At 57.8% G+C, this 18,088-nt stretch overlaps 1 protein-coding gene across 1 annotated transcript in view; it reads left to right on the top strand.

Annotated features, from left to right (window-relative positions):
* Positions 1-18,088, top strand: part of SDK2 (sidekick cell adhesion molecule 2) — a 106,611-nt gene that overhangs the window by 69,253 nt on the left and 19,270 nt on the right. The window contains 7 exon segments of the mRNA XM_024761133.1: positions 198-249; positions 2,122-2,257; positions 5,233-5,334; positions 5,504-5,619; positions 11,798-11,984; positions 14,324-14,461; positions 16,726-16,887. Of these exon segments, the coding sequence (XP_024616901.1) occupies positions 198-249; positions 2,122-2,257; positions 5,233-5,334; positions 5,504-5,619; positions 11,798-11,984; positions 14,324-14,461; positions 16,726-16,887 (893 nt within the window).

Genomic DNA, 18,088 nt, shown 5'->3' with positions numbered 1-18,088 from the left:
TGGGGAGGCCTGTGGCACTGGGTGCAGAGAGGAAGGGATCTGGGCCCTTGGGTTTGGGCTGGGGTCAAGGTCCCGGCCCCTCTCCCACTTTACACCGGCTCTTTGTTGTACCGAACTTGGGGCGGTGGGCATGAGGAGGGGCTTAAGTGGGACCAGCGTCTGCGGAATCTGGTCCCATGGCTCCCAGGGGGCCTAAGTCCCCTCCCCTTTTCAATGCACACCACCACCTCCGTGCTGATCCGATGGCAGGTACGGCCGGGCGGGCGGGGAGGGGCCCGTGTCCCACGAGGACTCAGACACACCCTGTGCTGGGACCAGAAAGACAATAGCCCCCGCAGGGCTGGAACACGGCACCCACATGCGTAGACACGCACACGAACGCACACACACGTGTGTACACGTACACATACACACCCTTTATTCCACCTCCAGATAATAAGGTCCTACCCTATACCCTTCTGTGGATGAGGACCCAGACTCGAGGAGGTGACAAGAATGCCCCAGGTCACGCAGCTACTAGGTGGCAGGGCCAGGTTCGGTGCCCTTACGTCGGCAGAATCCTTGCACAGAGAAAGGCTGGGGGCTGTCAGGGCCTCCAGCGTCTCTGTGAACCCCAGCCCCGCTCTGAGTGAAGGGATTCCCGACAGAGACCAATCACAGGTGTGCCTGCCTCATCCGCACCCAGGCTGGGCTTCGGTCCTGTCACCATGAGCAGGAACCCATCATCCAGGTACAAAGAACCAGCCTCCCACCTCTCCTCCCCCCGCCACCTGCTCAGGTGGGCACTGCCATCCCTCCACAGCCTGAGGAAGACCCGGGACGCATCTCAGAGACCCAGCTGCCCATGGGTGCCTTTAGGACCCCCACCAGCCCCTGAAGCCCAGTCCCAGGGCTCAGCGGGTCACCCACGGAGGTCCCAAAGCCCTGAACTCTCCTGTCTCCGTTTCTCAGGATTAGAGGGGCAGGTGCCAACCTTTGCCCACCTGCAGCCCCCCTGAAGGGAAAGCCCTTGAAGAGAAAACAGGAGGGACCCCCCCGACCCCTCCCACAGCTCAAGGCCCCACCTGAGAAGGACAGTCCCTTAAGTGAAAATGACCTAGTGCAGCGGGGAGCCGACCAAGGCTGGAGCAGATCAGGGCCATCGGATGAAGGGGGCAGGGAGGTGCCAGCTGCAGCCAGGAATACAGTTAAGGAGCTAATAAAAGGCTGAACCATTTCAGCAGGTTTTTTAGAAGAGACATAACTAAGTAGTTTCTGGGACTTCCCTGGTGGCACAGTGGTTAAGAATCCGCCTGCCAATGCAGGGGACACCAGGTTGGAGCCCTGGTCTGGGAAGATCCCACATGCCACGGAGCAACTAAGTCCATGTGCCGCAACTACTGAGCCCGCGCGCCTAGAGCCCGTGCTCCACAACAAAGAGAAGCCACCGCAATGAGAAGCCTGCGCCCCACAACGAAGAGTAGCCTCCGCTCGCCGCAGCTAGAGAAAGCCCGTGCACAGCAATGAAGACCCAACGCAGCCAAAAGTAAATAAATAAAGTAGTTTCCACCTTCTCCAGAAGGCTGTTCTCCAACTCATCTGAGGACGGGAGCAGGAAGCAAAGAGGAAAAGGATCAAGGCAGAGAGGGGCAGCGCACGAAGACACGCCGCCCTCGTTCTTGCTGAAAAGCAGGGCGAGGACTCTCCCTGATTCCCGTGAAACTCCAGGAAATCCTGGCCAGGGCACATGATCATGTGAGGAAGTTTCTAGACAAGGAACAACTCTTTGAGACTGTTCTGCGTCCAGAGTCATGCTCAGGGCCCCCATGATGCTGTGTGACCTTAGGCAAGTTCCTCACCATCTCTGAGCCTCACGTTCCTGTCTGTTCAGTGGGGATGGCATGGTGATTCCCACCCTGCCCTGCCTCCCAGGGAGTGCTACGGGGATGGAGTAACCTCGTTGGAAATGCTTCGTAAATTAAGAATGCTCAATGCCACTTTGATTCCTTTTCCCGGTTAAGACACAGTCCCTGCTCTGTGGCTGCAGGACACAGGATGGGGAGGGAGGCAGGGGCGGAGTGGAAGGGGATGCTCAGCCATGGTCCAGCCCGGCCGGCCCCACCCCCACTCCCTTCCCTGCAGCCACCATCAGAAGACAAGATCAACGGCATCCTCCTGGGCTTCCGGATCCGGTACCGGGAGCTGCTCTACGAGGGTCTGAGGGGCTTCACGCTGCGTGGCATCAACAACCCGGGGGCCAAGTGGGCAGAGCTCACCTGTGAGTGACAGTGGAGGGAGTCGGGGGTGGGCGGGGGCGTGAAGCTCTCAGCATCCTGGAATCACACTAACCCGAAACCCTGGCGCCCTCCCCTGTGTGTGCCTCTCATCCCGTCCCGTTCAATCCCCAAGTGTGTGTTTATTGAGCGCCTTCTATGCTCCAGACACTGGGGGGACACCAGTGAACAAGACAGACAAGGTCCCTGCCCTCTCAGACAGAGCTTGCAGGCTGGGGGAGGAGCCAGGCGCTGGAGAAGAAAACCCTGATATAGGTCATCTAAGACCATTGGCATGGCCTCTGTGAAGCACATATTCCAGGAGATCCTAAAGCAGGTGTCAGAAAAGGCTTCCCTGGGGGTGGCTGTGGTGCTGACACTGATGGATGATTCCAGGTCAACCAGTCCAGAGAAGGTTGGTGGGGGAGGGTGGATCCTGGCATGTGCAAAGGGCCTGAGGTGGGAAGGACCCAAAGCAAAGCCTGGTCATGTCCCAAGGGCAGCAGTCTGGCCCCCTCTGGTTCCTCAGGGAGATGACCATTCTGCCCTGGGGTCCCCGGAATCCAGCCTGCCTCTGCAGCAGGAAGGAAAAAATTCAAGAAGCCAAGTAAAAATCCCAGAGAGTCACACACAAGCAAAGGAATGACACGTCGTACTTCTGGGTTAGGATGGTTACTTTGGGGTCTTGAGGGCCATGGCTGGTGATGGGGTCCAGAAGCAGTTGCCCCAGTTAGAGGCGAATACAGTGACATAGGCAAGAGTATGAGGCTGGTGCCAGGGCAGCCGGCCTGAGATGCAGTCGAGGGCCCGTTTGGGAGATGTTGTGCTCTGAGCCCCAACACACACACGCGCACTGATTCAAATTGGGGAGAGGGAGGCCGGTGGGACAGGGAGTGGTCTGGAGGATTTGGTCCCCAGATGGGTGGTGGTACCAAACCAGAGACACTGGGAGAACAGGAACAGTTTAAGATCCTCTGCGTTTTGATTTTTCCTCCCATCCTTCTCGTAAACCCTCTGCACCTTGTCTTCTAGCAGGTGTTAACAGACAACAAGATGATTTAACACGTAGCCAAGGAAAATTAATAGAAAACCTCAGAAATAGCTGATCCAACAGCTTGCGTTATTTTTTTTTTATTATTTTTTGGCAGGCATGTGCTGGTCGTTGTGATTTTATAGGCCTGTGTATAATACAGTCATATTTCCTGGTAGTAAAATGGTTTCTGGTTCATATGAGGAAATTAACGACACCACTCTATCATGTCAGGAACTCAGCCTTAGACAAGGGACCAGAGCTGTCCCCATCTGGGGATGCTGGGCTCCCAGGGGCTCCTGTGCCCTGTGACCTCCAGCAGGTGCACACCAGGATGGGATGGCACTGTCCTGGGAGCTGCCTCTTCTCCACCCCGCATCCCCGCTCCCCCCCGGCCCCTCACTCAGGAATCTGGAGGGCCCTTCCCTCTGCATGCGTGTTCCCATCCTGCCCCCCTCATCGGGGTCTGTGTGGCTGGAGGGTGTGTGTGTACTAACCTCCTCTGTCTGCTGTCTCCCTCCGGCCCCCTCCACCCCACCCCAACCCCGTAGCCTTGTACTCCGTGCGGGACCTGAGCCGGCCCAGCCTCACGCAGTACGAGCTGGACAGTAAGTCCCCCTGCACGGCCGCTCCCCGACGGGCCCCGCCTTCCACGGGGAGGGGAGAGGGGCCTCCGAGGACGCCTGACCACGGCTGAGTGGTGCGCCCACCTCAGGCTGCTTGAAGAAGGGGAACCCCCTGCACACGTGTGACTTTCCTGAAATACACAGAAAAGCAGGGGGTTGCCAGGGAAGGTCTGCTCCAGGCCACCGTCCATCAGTGCAGGACAGAAAGGGAAATGGCTAAGGCCTCGTCCTCCTGGGGGGCGGGGGACGGCGAGAGGAGGTGCGTGGTAGGGGCCGGGGGTCCACGGGCAGGCGTCCACGTTGCTGCCGCTCTGTCTCGTCCCATCAGAGGCATTTGTCAGCTCAGCTCTGTCTTTCAAGCCAAGGCCCACCCTGGAGTGAGCAGAGCCCCCGTCTTCCCTCAGGGACCAGGAAATGTCCCCACCTGGTGCCCCGACCCTAGCTCTTTCCTAACGTCCCAGAGGACATTTGGTTCTCCCCGAGGCCTGGAGCTTTGGGCCAGGGGGCCTCCTGTTAATAGCACGCGTTTGACTGAATTGTCCCTCTAGGTCCTTCCTGAACCGACAGCCCTCGCGGGTGCAGGGCCAGGGCTATCGGGGTGCTTAGGGCTTCCACCTGGGGAGGGGGAGCTGTGGAGGGGAACGCAGAGGAGACTGGGGGAACGTGTCAGCCACCCCCCAGCAGGGACGGCAACTCCCACCCAGGGTGTCGGGGCCCATTTTCCTGCAGCTGCTCCCCTCTCCCAGCTTCTGTCTAAGCGTCTCCCCGCAAGCACCCCAACTGAGCAAAAACATAGAGTTTCTTCGCCCCAGATTCGCATCCAATGAGCCTTTTCTCTTTAGGGCTCTGCCCTGCCCCCCCCCCCCACCCGGTTACCAGCTGGTTGATGGAGACTGGGGGGCGGGGGGGGAAGCTGGGAATTTGGAGCATCTGAAGTGACCAGTGTGTCCAGGACAGGCAGGGAAGGAGTGACCTGTGACCTGGCGCCTCTGGGACAGTTTCGGCTCACACCTGTTGTCCCAGCATAAATGTTAACAGTGCACCTTTCGGTCTCAGAAACTCCCGAGGTGGTCACACTTGGGCAGGACGCCACCCAGTGTCACCCTGTGTCCGGATTCCCAGGGATGAGTCAGAGCATCCCTCTCCCCAGTGTCGGCTGCGCCACCTCTTACCTGTTCTTTCCTGAACCTGCACTCAGGGGTCCAGACTCGCAGGGGTGCATCATCACAGCGCCCCCTGCAGCCGCCCCCCTCCACGCCGTCCCCGTCCGCTGCGGGGCCAGTGACCTCTGTGTGCCTCTCCCCTCCCCCACTCTCACCCCCAGACCTGAACAAGCACCGGCGCTACGAAATACGCATGAGTGTGTACAACACTGCGGGCGAGGGGCCCTCCAGCCCCCCACACGAGGTCTTCGTCGGGGAGGCAGGTGAGCGCCGCTGCCCTTCCAGCCCCAGCACACCTTTCCCACGCCCCGCCCCGGAAGCCCAGTGGGAGGAGAGACGGGAGCTGGGGGGGCCACACCCCGCCCCCAGCCCATCTCTTTTTCCTCCTCCCTGAGGTCCCCTCACGCACTCACCACCCCTCTCACCCTCCAGTGCCCACGGCAGTGCCCCGCAACGTGGCTGTCCACGGCGCCACGGCCACGCAGCTGGATGTGACGTGGGACCCACCCCCGCCGGAAAGCCAGAACGGAGACATCCAGGGCTACAAGGTACAGGCGCTCCGGCAGAGAGCAAGGTTCAGAGGGACACAGGGCCGGGTGGTGGTTGGGAGTGACCCAGCAGTGGTGAGGTCCCGGGGCTACACCTGATCCCCTGGCTGTTTGCACCCAATCCCCTGAAACACCTGCAGCTGGAGCAAGACTCCGCCCATCCCCCCCGGCATCCTTGGGGCAGGCGGCGCTCAGATGCTAGAAATTCAGGACACCCCCCAGCTTGTATCATCCCTGGGCAGTACACCCCCCCCAGCCCCCACCCAGCCCACCAGCTCCCGATGCCAACGTGAGACCTCTCAAAGTGGTTATTTGGCCAACCCTAGTTACCATATTGATGCAAATTGAACGGCCAATTAGCAAAGGACCACCGGCCAGGTGTTGGTAATTTCTGTTTAAAGTTACTTCTAGATTTTAGGCAACATCTTGTGTTATGGCAGGATTCAATTTGTCTCCAAACTTTGCAAAGCCCCTTAGAGCTCCTTAATCCTCCTGAAAGCCCAGTAAAGCTGGTAGGTTATAATGTGTGTGCCCATGGTACAGATGAGGAAACTGAGACCCAGGTTAGTGGTTCAACGAGGCCACAGAAAAAGCAGATAGATAGCAGAGAGTCAGATTCCAGGTCTGCTCGCCGTCACCCTGTGAAAGGTGGGGAGGAAGCGCTGAGCACACAACCACTGGAGGAGACGGCAATAATAGTAATAATAAAAGTCACGTGCTGCTTGTTTGGACGCTCAGCCCATGGCCATGTCTGGGGCCTACCTCCTGTGCCACCGTCCAGCGCCGCTCTGATTCCTGGTGGTGGTTTGTTATTCCGGAGGGTAACCTAGTGCACTGGCAAGGTGGGAAGGGTGGGAGCACCCAGGAGCTTCCCGGCTTCCCCGGCTCAGCCCTCGTCCCACAGGCGGAAACTGAGTTTCCACAAAGGTAAGGGCCTTGCCCGGCCCCACGGCTTGTGGAGACCCCATTTCAGACAGAATCTGGTATAGGAGTCTGGTTCTGTGCGGGGTGAAGGAGGCGGGAGAGAGGAAGAAAGGCGTCTCGCCAAGGATGCTCTGAAGATGGATGGCACTCCCGCGCAGCGCCAGCTGGGAGAACTAAATATTGCGCCGCTAGCGTATGCCTCCCTGGGGAAGAAGAAGGAGTCGGGCAGGGCCTGCAACAGTTTGGCAGCCACCGGACTGGGGAGGTGTGGAAGTCTCCGGTTAAGGGACGGTCCCAGGAAATGTGTGGTTGCCCAGACATCACACAGCAGATGTCCACGTGCTCAGGCAAACATCATAACCAACCGTGGACATTGACAAGGGAAACAGAATTGCCACCTCCCAGACCTGCATTAACATCCACGTTCACTGACCTTAACATTAACCACACGTTCACACCACCAGCCAGTGGTTGCACCAGAACGAGCTGTGACGTGTGCGGGGACAGGCACGTCCACGCATCCGGCCTTTCAGGGATGCGTGTTTATTGAGTAGCTACTTTGTGCCTAGCAGTGTCCGTGTGAGATTAAAGCAGAGACAACGTGAGCTTATTTAAACTGTAGGGAAGGAAGCCAGTGCACAAAGCAAAGGGCACCGCCAGGTGGTGGTAAGTGGAATGGGTCCAGGAGCAGGTTTGGCATTTTAAATAGGGTCGTTGGGAGAGCGCTTCATGAGAAGCTGCCACGTGACCAAAGATGAAGGCGAACAGGGCGTGAATCACGTGGATCTGGGAGAAGAGTGTTCCAGAAGGAGGGGGAAGACGAGCAAAGGCCCTGAGATCCGTGGGTGCTTGGCGTGTACAAAGCCCAGCAAAGAGCCCCGTGTGTCCCAGTGTGATGGGGCGCGTCACTTGGAGTCCTCAAGGGCTTTGGCTGAATGAGGTGGCAGCCACAGGGACTTGGGGACAGAAGAGGGACATGGGTGACTCGGGTTTTTAAAGCCTTGTGCTGGCTGCTGCGTTGAGAGTAGCCTGAAATGGGGAAAATGCAAAACATGAAGAGGCGGCAGCATCGTCCAGGTGACGGTGGTTTAGTCCGCGCAGTAACAGGTAAGAAGCATCTGCTCTTGGTTCCATTTGAAGGGGGTAGAGCTGATAGAATTTGCTGATGGACTGAATGTGGAATGTGAGAGATGGAGAAGCAATAAGGATTTCCAAGCAGTTGGATGACAGAGCTTCCAGTTACAGCGCAGGAAAAGGGGAGATGGTGGGAAGGGGAGGCGCGGAGGGAGAGCTGGTTTGAGACGTCGGACTTCCAAGGGGAGACACCCAAGGGAGCTGGGCACACAGGTGCAGAGTCCAAAGGAGAAGGTCCAGGATGTAGGTGTGAACGGTGGGATCCTCAGCATATAGATGGTCCTGAAAGCCCGGAGACTACATACAAAACACCAGAAGTCTGAAAACTGAGCCCCGGGACCAAAACAAGTGATCGAAGTCTCAGAGCCCACATGAAGAACGTGCTTCCAGAAGGAGGGAGGCAGCAGATGTGCCAACTACTACTGAGAGCTCAAACAAGAAGAAATCTAGGAAGCAATTATTCAGGGATGGGCAGACAGCCCATGAGCCTAATCCGGCCCCCCACTTGTTTTTGTAAATAAAGTTTTATTGGCATGCAGCCACACCCATTTGTTTACAGATCGCCTTTGGCTACTTTCAAGTCACAGGCAGAGTTGAATAGCTGCAACAGAGACCGTGTGGCCTGCAAAGCCTAAAATATTTCTTACCTGGCCCTTTACAGAGGGAGTTTCCAGAGCCCTGGATTAGCGTTAAACAGGCCAAGTTCACAGGTGACTCTGATAAGAGCTGGGGGCAGGGAATGCCTGCTTGGAGTGGGTTCACGAGAGAATGAGGAGAGGCAGCCAGTACCGACATCCCTTTTGAGGAGTTTTGCTTTAAAGGGAAGTAACAAAATGGGGTAGAGACTGGAAAAAGACAGTCAACGGAACGGAGGCGGTTTTAAGATGGGAGGAATAACTCATTTGTGTGCTGATAGAAATGATTCTGGAAAGAGGAGGAATTTGGTGAGTCAGGGAAGAGAGGAAGCTGTGAGGGGGGTGATGCTCTGGAGGAGGTGAGAGGGGCTGGGATTTAGTGCAGTAACGTGGGGCCCGCCTTAGTAGGGAGCCAGCAGTTCAGCCCTGGTCACAGGAGGGAGGCGGAGGGTTAGGGACACAGGGCAGGAGGTGGTCCAGCTGGGGCAGGGAGCTTGTGGAGTCTTGTGTGATGGCTTCCGGAGCTCAGTGAAGGGTCCTGAGCCAGGAGTGAGGTTGGGGAGGGAGGGAAAATGGGGAAGGGTTGTGTAGAACTCTGATGCCGGAGACTGCAGAGAATGGACCAGGCCAGTGTATCACGGTGGCCGGGCCACGCAAGGCTGTGCTCGTGAACTGACAGTGTGGCTTTCCTCCAGTGACAGCCAGCAATGTGACACGTGGGCATGAACCTGACTTAACCGAGGCTAAAGTTCGGCCTCTTGCCTGTGGTGAAGCCCGAAGGGGCAGGGAATTGAGAATAGGAGAAGGTGGTGATGATGAGTCACTCCTACACCTGTTCCCGTCTAAGGACGGTGTTTATCCATTAGCAGATATTTATTGAGCATGATTCTAGGTGCTTGAGATGCCAGAGAGCCAGAGACGTGGGCCCTCCAGGGAGCGTGTTTTCTAGCAGACACCTGGCTACCCATCAGCCTGCACGGCAACTCGGCTGTGTGCCCTTGGGGTTGGGGTCAAGCCTCAGCCCCTTGTGCTATTTGCACAAATGTCACTTAATCCTCATCCAACAAAGGTCTGCTGAATTCGGTTCACACAGGTAAGACCTGCCTGCTGAGGGTGCCCGTTTATGTACGTGTGGTGGCCCTGCGTCCTGGACCCCCCTCCTCCCCTTCCCAAGAACGTGACGCCAGCCACGGGCACCCCCTGTCCTGCGTTATCACTTTTCTCATGCTGAGATACGTTGCATCTTTCCAGTGCCTCTTCCTGGTCTCACGTTTGCTTCAGCCATTTTTCTGGTTGGTCCCTTTATAGCAGAAACCCTCCCAAAAAATGTCTGCCCGCTGCCCTCTGCCCCGTCTCTCTTGAATCCACTCCAAGTAGGTTCACTCATTCATTCCAAACAGTGAATGAATGAATGACTTCATGTGTGACTATCTACCTGTATCAGAAGACTGAAAAAAAAAAGAAGAAAGAAAAAGGGAGGGGTTAGAGAAAAGCAAGGATTTGATGGTACCGAGTCGTCCTAACTGCCGTTCACACATGCCAGGTGGGGACACTTTTATTAGCTTTCTCACTTTTATGAACTTTCTCCAGGCAAATTGAGAAAAAGCCAATAGCGTGCCGAAACCCCGTTGGCCAGCAGGTGGCGCCAAATGCTCGCTAATCCTCTGCGGGCCAGGGACTTGCAGCCTTCCCAGCGCCTCCATTCAGAATTCTCAAATGCCTCGATTCCGAGTTCTAAAAGTAGTGAAGCAATGTTCATTGCAGCACTCTTTGCAATAGCCAGGGCATGGAAGCATCTTAAGTGTCTATCGAAAGAGGAATGGATAAAGAAGATGTGGCACATATATCCAATGGAATATTACTCAGCCGTAAAAAGAAACGAAACTTGAGTTAGTGAGGTCGGTGGACCTAGAGTCTGTCATACAGAGTGAAGTAAGTCAGAAAGAGAAAAACAAATACCATATGCTAACACATATATATGGGATCTAAAAAAACAAAATGCTTCTGAAGAACCTAGGGGCAGGACAGGAATAAAGACGCAGATGTAGAGGATGGACTTGAGGACACGGGGAGGGGGAAGGGGAAGCTGGGACGAAGTGGGAGAGTGGCATGGATGTATATACACTACCAAGTGTAAAATAGACAGCTAGTGGGAAGCAGCCGCATAGCACAGGGAGATCAGCTCCGTGTGCTTTGTGACCACCTAGAGGGGTGGGATAGGGAGGGTGGGAGGGAGACGCAAGAGGGAGGAGATATGGGGATATATGTATGTGTATAGCGGATTCACTTTGCTATACAGCAGAAACTAACACACCATTGTAAAGCAATTAGACTCCAATAAAGATGTTAAAAAAGATAAAAATTTTTTAAAAAATAAAGTAACATTTTGTGTAGATATCCAAAATAATAAAGAATGACACAGTCAAAAAATAAAAATAGTGAAGGATCTGCTGCTTCGCTGACGACGGGTGAGTGTTAACCCCAGTGAACGTGAAGTAGAGCCGTCCCTCGGAATCCGCGGGGGATCAGTTCCAGAACCCACCGTGGATACTACCAAACTCTGCAGGTGCTCAAGTCCCAGTCGGCTCTCTCTATCCTCAGTTCCACATCCACGGATTCAACGAACCGCAGATCCTGTTGTACTGCGCCTGTCTATTGAGAAGAATCCGCATAGAAGTGGACCCGGGCAGTTCAAACCCGTGTTGTTCGGGGGTTCAACTATTATTGGAAGCACCGTGGACACCTGCTGCGCTCCTGGACTGAAACTTTCTGCAGAATTGCCGTGTCTTCCTTCTTTTTACGACCTTTGCACCTCACCTTGGTTTTGGGAAGTGGGTGTCCGTGACCCCCACTATACGGACGACACAACTGCGGCTCAGAGAAGTCACCTGGGCAAGTCAGTGGTGCGCTGGGGTCAGCCCAGGCCTGCCTGCCTCTACGGCGAGCTGTTCCAGCTGTCATGTGTGTCCCTGGGGGCCTTGTCAACCTGCAGAGGCTGATCCCACAGCTCCAGGGTGGGCTGACACTGCATCCCTGAGCAGCTCCTAGGTGATGCCGATGGGCTGGTCCTCAAAGCCAACTCTCGACTCTCGGCTGGGTTTGAGGTGGGCTTCACGCCAGCAGTTTATCTGCACTGCACTCAGGGTCCTACAGAACAGAATTGAGTTATTCCTACGGTGGCAACATTCTGAGGGCCGACCGTGCCCGCGCTGTGCTAAATCCTGCAGGCACTGCAGTGAACGGACGCGTGGGCTCTCTGCCCTCATGGGGTTTACAGTCTAGCAGAGACTGAAGGATTAGCTGTGAAAAGGAACACTCTGGAAGGGTTTCTAAAACACCTATACTATTTCTTGGGCGACTCACACCTCCCATCCAGGTGTGTGGATGGTACGAAAGAAGGTGTGTCTGAGACCCTGGGATCGGGCGGGGGCAAGGGGGGAAGCCGGGTGACTGTCTCCCTCACTCCAGATCCTCTGTGCCCACAGATTTATTTCTGGGAGGCCCAGCGGCGGAACCTCACGGAGCGGGTGAAGACGCTTTTCCTGGCCGAGAACGGCGTCAAACTCAAGAACCTGACCGGCTACACCGCCTACATGGTCAGCGTGGCAGCCTTCAACGCCGCGGGGGACGGGCCTCGGAGCACGCCGGCCCGGGGCCAGACCCAGCAAGCAGGTGGGGGACAGACTGGAGGGACAGACGGCGGGGAGGGTGGGTGGCACCTGGCGTCTGCGATCGTGGGGGAGTGGAGGCAGCTGAGCGATCTGGGCTGGGTCCCCGGGCCCCGTGGGACGCCCTCCAGAGTGGGGGAGCGCAGCCCACCCAGAGGGGCCTAGATATGAGTGCCCAGAAGAGGGGCACTGTCCCCAGAAAGCCTTGGAGAGGCCCCCAGATCTCGCCCTTCCTCCCCGCATCTTCCCCCAGTAGCCCGCCTTGCTGATGGCCAGTCCATGCCCAGCCAGCCGCCTTCTGCTCCAGGTCTGTTCCCATCTGACTTTCTCATATCTCCCTGGCTTTGTTCCCTCCACCAGTATTTACTAAGCATCCTCTGTGGGCCCGCACTGGGCCACATGCTGGGAACACGACAGTGAATGAAACCAACAAGGGCCCGCTCCTAGGGAGGGAGTCGGATCGTAAACAAGCATCTAGATGAATTAACCCCAGGTGGTAGTGGGTGTGAGTGATCTAAGGACTGAGGCAGGGAGTGGACAGATGGCCTCGGTTGGCTTTGCCTGCGGAGGGCTCGCGGAGTGGCTGCCATCTGAGCTGAGATTTCAGTGAGAAGAGGCCAGCCGCGGGAAGTTCTGGAGGAGAGGGGTGTTCCGGGCAGAGGGGCCAGTGGGTGCAAAGGCCTGGAGGCTGGAGGGGATTAGAGAACAGAGAGAAGGCCAGGTGGCTTGAAAGAACGTGAGAGTCAGGTGGTAGAGGGTCTGGGGGCCTTGGAAGGAAGTTTAGGATTAATTCTAAGCGTGCCGGGGAGCCATTGGTGGGGATAAGCGTCTGGGCAACAGGATCTGTTTGTGTTTATAAAAGATCGCCCTGGCTGCTGTACCAGGTACAGGCTGGTGGGGGGGAGAGGAGGGAGGCAGGGAGGCCAGTTAGGAGGCTGGACAGCAGGGCGGGGCAGAGGAGTGGGCGATGCTAAGAACCCTGCAGCCCACACGTGCAGAGCCAGCCCTCTAGATGGTATCCAGAGCCACTTCTCTGGCAGCAGTACACCTGACCTTTCCGGAAGCCCTGAGGACGGGCAGGGCAGGAGTTACCCGGTTTCACGATGAGCAAGGGTGGCCTGGGAAGTGATGCTTCTCCCCTAAGGTCCCCCAGCTGGTCCATGGGGGAGCAGAGACTGGGGCCCAGGATATCTGAGCGTGTCCTGGGCTGTCTTCATGGCACCGGTCCCCTTCTTTGCCTGCCATCGAGTTTTCTCCGCGTGGATTTGAATACAGGCCTCTTGGCTTGAAGCATCTTTTCCAACCTGCTGTTTCCCATTCTGTTAATTACCTTTCTCTTAAAGACAGAGTGAGACCCCGTGGAGTCGGTTCCTAAGTATTGCCCTCTTTGGGGACGAGCTCTGGTTCCCGAGGGTCGATCTGCCTGCCTGTCTGTCCCGACCGCTCTCTGTCAGTGTCATCGGCCGGATGTGAGCCCCTGGGAGCCTGGACGCTTCCGTCAGCAGGACAAAGTGTTCTGTCTCACGTCCCTCTAACAGAGGGGAGGCAGGAAGGGCCTCCAGAGCTGGCCTCTGTCCTTCAAAGACAGCTCCCTGACGCTGCCTCCCGGGGCTGGAGCGGAAGCCGGCCCAGATTAGCTCCGGCTCCGTGGGCGGGCAGCTCCGGACAATAATAGCCCGGTCGTCCCGCTGGAGCCAGCTCGGGACGCTGCATGGTTGATGTTCCCTTCCCTTCCTCTCTGTCCTCCCCCTCCGACCTCTCCCCCACTCCGATGTTTCTGGGGTCACTCTGGGATTCTTGGGCCAAGAAAGCTTCTCTTCCAGAGCGTTGAACGCTCCTGTGGTGTGGTGTCTCTCGGCAGTCATCCCCGGGGCCCCAGGAGCAGGAGAAAGTCCACGTCCGTGACAGTTCTGGCAGGTTGTTTAGGGCCCACCTGATGCTCTGAGGCCCAGGCACCCCCCAACCTCCTCCACCAGGGAAGCCAAGGCATCGCCCGGCCCCGCAGTGACCCCGGGGGTACAGTCCAGGCGTGTCCTGCGCTCTCAGCCAGGGCTCAGGGCCACTTAGCAAGAGGAAGCCTGCGTTCTCCAACTTTAGGGAAAAGAAAGTCCGCTTTTCTCCCAGTCCTTGGACTCTGATGTTGGAAAGAATGCTGATGACCTCAGCGGGGGAGGGAAGGGGGTCCAGTGACCTCTAGTGACCCCTCCCACCCTCTCTGGCACGAAGCCCTGCTTTCTGCTTCTTCCCGGGCCCAAACGCCCCTGCTGGTTCCTTGGAACCAAACCCAGGGCTTTGAACCTCCAGGAAGGAGGAAACAAAGCCCCTCTGCTGTCTCCCCCCCAGCCCCCAGTGCTCCCAGCTCCGTCAAGTTCAGTGAGCTGACCACCACCTCAGTGAACGTGTCCTGGGAGGCTCCACAGTTCCCCAATGGTGTCCTGGAGGGCTACCGGCTGGTGTACGAGCCCTGCACCCCCGTGGACGGTGAGTGGGGCCCTCCCTCCCGCGGGGCTCCCCAAACCCACCCTCTACACAGGTCCCCTCCGTGATCACCACGCAGAGCCATGAACCCCTCCCCTCTTACAAACGGGAGACTGAGACCCCGACAGGACAGGCCAGGGCATCGCCAAGGTGAAAGAGTGGCCAGTTGGAGGCAAAATTGCAACAGTAGCCCCAGCCTACTGAGTCCTGGGAGAGAACTTTAAAATACATTCTCCCCTTCAGTGGATGGAAGTGGGGAGGAGTGGAAGGACCCCTGGGCAAAATACAGTATCCCGAGATGGATAATAGAGATGGGCCATCCCCCGATGGTCCCGTCCTACGTGTGACCGCCAACCTTAGGGGCTCAGCCCTCCTCCGGGTTAGTTCTTCTCTGCCTTTCGTGGGGTCAGGAACCCCTCTGAGAATCCGATAAGAGCCTTGGAACCTCTCCCCGAAAGGTGCACAAGTCCGGGAATCACTGCGGCCCTGCTGCCCTCTGGGAACGTCAGCTCAAGCCTGTTGCTCGGCAACTAGCCTCCCTCCCGCTTGCCCTGAGCCCTGTTCCTCAGTGCCCTCCCCGCAGCCCCGCCCCATCCATCCAGACCCCCCCCCCCTCGGGACCCTGCCCCACTCCTGGGCCCCTCCACCTGCTGCCCCGCCTCGGCCAAGATTACTGCTGTTTGCTTAGAAAGGCAGGAAGGAGATTGTACCCCTGGTGGCCTATGTCCGGTTCCAGAGCCCAGTGAGGCCTTAGGGGTATGGCTGGCCTACCAGGTGGCACCCTAGTGGCTAGAGGTGACCGCTTCTGGGGTCACCCCTCCCCGACAGTGGAGCCTGACCAGAACAAGGGGCGGAGCCCTGGGAGCCGAGGCGGCTCAGCAGTTCTGGGTCAGCCGAGGGAACAATGGCCCTCAGTCTTCCCGGCCCAACCTGCGTGCCAGCAGTTCACCAGGTCTGGAGGTCCCGAGGGGGAGCTGGGCCCCAGGAAGAGGGGTGGTCAGGTGCAGGACACAGGAAAGGGGCCATCTCTCCCACGGAAGGGTGGAGAGGACAAAGGTCACGGGGACGGGACGCAGGGGGACACACGGCTCTTGTTGCGGTGGCACCAGGGGACCCACACCTGGCGAGGCATGGTCACTTTGCCTGTCTGTTCCTCAGTCCAGCAAACAGGCCCCGCGAGGATGCAGCAACCCCTGCTTCTCTGTAGGGAAAACCGAGGCCCAGGCCAATGAAGGGTTTGCTCAGAAAAGTCGAGGGGCCAGGTACCCAGGGCTGCTGTTCCGGGTCCCAGGGCACATCACCACGTGACCCCACGGGTACATCGCTCCTTCAGGAAGCCCCTCGAGATCGCCCACTTTTCTGTCCATCAGGACTTCATTCATTCAATACACTGGGCCCCAACCCTGAGCCAGATGCTCTGTTATTTTATTTAATCTCGTAACACCTGGCCTAAGACGCCATTGATACCCTCAGTCAGTAGAATAACGCGAAGCCAGGGTAGGAGACATGCTCAGAGACCCCCTAGGCAGCTCTGGGGTCTGAGCCCAGCCTGCTGGCCACAAAGCCTGTCTCCTGGGGGTGGCCGGCTGGTTGGTGTGTGTGAGAGAGGAAACCCGGTCCTGGGGAGGCTGGCGGTCGGGAGGATTTTGACTTGGGAGTCATGGCGCGCAAACTCTCACCTCCTGGAAGCCATCCAGCCTCCCCTCTAGTTGCCGAGATTTGGACTGCTGTAGCACCCTCACTTTTGCCCTGAAGAGCCTGGCGGGCTCAGCTGGTGGAGGGCCGGGTGTGGGCTCCTGGCTCTCGCTGCCACAGGAGGAAGGAGGTTGTCCTGGGCTCTAGGGGCAGCTGCACCGGTGCCCCCTCCAGCTCTGGACGGTGGTGTCTTTACAGAAGCACTCGCCAGAAGGTGATCCTTGGGGTTTGAATTCTGTGGGATGGAACGCGGGGGACCAAAAACAGGGGGTGAAATATGTTTGGCGTACAATGGTTAAGTTAAGCGAGATGGTGAGTTGTTTTTTCCCTCCAGATGCTGAAGGACCCTCTGGGTTTTCAGTCAACAGACAGACAGGCAGGCAGGCAGGTAGGCAGTACATATATATTCTTGAGAACAGCCCGCGGGCTGTGTTCTGAGAGCAGTCTGGAAAACACTCTGTGTGGCCAAGGGTGCTTGTCCCAGCCTGACTCCAAGGGGGTGCAGCCCCTGGCCAGCTCCTCCCCCATGGCCTCCCCTGGCCCTACATGCGGTGTGTCCCCCCCTCCTCCAGGAGTCAGTAAGATCGTGACAGTGGATGTGAAGGGCAGCAGCCCTCTGTGGCTGAAGGTGAAGGACCTGGCGGAGGGGATGACCTACAGGTTCCGTATCAGAGCCAAGACCTTCACCTACGGGCCCGAGATCGAAGCCAACGTCACCACGGGCCCCGGAGAAGGTAGGGGAGCCTTGGGCGGACGCGGGGGCTGCTGTCTCCATACACGGTGTTCAGCCCCCCGAGTCGGAAGGGGGTGCCCAGAGCCGTGCTGGAGCCCGGGGGTGCAGAGTTGAGCAAGACGGGGTCTCTGGTGGAGCACGTGGGCCCCTGGGGTTGTAGGGGGTGGGCCTCGGGGGAGGAAGGGAGGAGGAGGGGGGGCATGTAAAGGGGGAGATTCCAGAAGACTCCATGGGGGTGAAGTCATCCATTCAGATGGCTGCATGGGAATACAGACCGGCGTCTGCAGAATTCTGAAGCTGTGGTGGAGCAGGATGGGAAGGGGTGGGTGTCCAGGTGTGAGGGAAGGCCGGCCGGACTATGGAGTGTTTCTCAAGGTGCCACTGATGTCAGATCCCCCGGGGTTCCTGTGATAAGTACAGATTTCTGGGTCCCAGGAAGTTCAGCATCTCTGTGCAGCCACCCTGGGAATGTGCATTTGAACGAGAGCTGAGGTAGCTCTTTGCTACCCACTGTGAGAACCCACGCTCTGGGGGTCTTCAGGCTTGGGAAGATGACACTGGGCAGGGCCGGGGGCACCTGCTGGCTGCATCCTTCCTAGACAGAGGGGCAGGGTTGGGGGCAGGACAAGAAAGGAGCCAGGCAGTTACAGGCCAGGCCCTGTGCACTGGGCCTGGGGGGAGGGGAGGGGAGGGAGGGGAGTACCGGGGACCAGGGAGGAAAGAGTGGCTTGGTTTGGGTTTTGCGATGCCTCTTGGGGTCATTGTCAGGCTGGGGGAATTCTTCAGGGCAACTTGAGGTTGAGGCTTAGTTCCGCAGCGTCTCTGTCACCCGTGCAGTGCGTCCCAAACATAGAACCCGCCTCCCAGCCACTCTGAACTTCCCCCTCGGAGAAAGTACACAGCCCGCCGCAGACTCCCCCTGAAATCCCTCCTCCCCGTCTTCCCCGCCCATCAGCCGGGAGTGGAGGAGGCCCCAGCTCAGCCTGGGGCTGGGAGAAGCAGGTCTGGGAGAGCCGCTGCCCGCCTGCCGGGAGAGCTGGGCCTGCGGAGGCTGCCTCACCTGCCTGGCGGGTTTGCCCAGGGGCTAGTTCAAGGCGGCCCCCCTTCACTTTCTCTTCCTGGGCACTTACTGTTCCCTGCCCCTTATTCTGCAGAAAAGCCCTCTGGCCCCTGGGCTCTGTTAGAACAAAGCCTGCAGTGCT

This window comes from Neophocaena asiaeorientalis, unplaced genomic scaffold (assembly GCF_003031525.2).
Source record: "Neophocaena asiaeorientalis asiaeorientalis breed wild unplaced genomic scaffold, Neophocaena_asiaeorientalis_V1.1 scaffold30, whole genome shotgun sequence".
NCBI classification, from domain to species: domain Eukaryota; kingdom Metazoa; phylum Chordata; class Mammalia; order Artiodactyla; family Phocoenidae; genus Neophocaena; species Neophocaena asiaeorientalis.
This window is presented reverse-complemented; position numbering and strand designations above follow the sequence as displayed.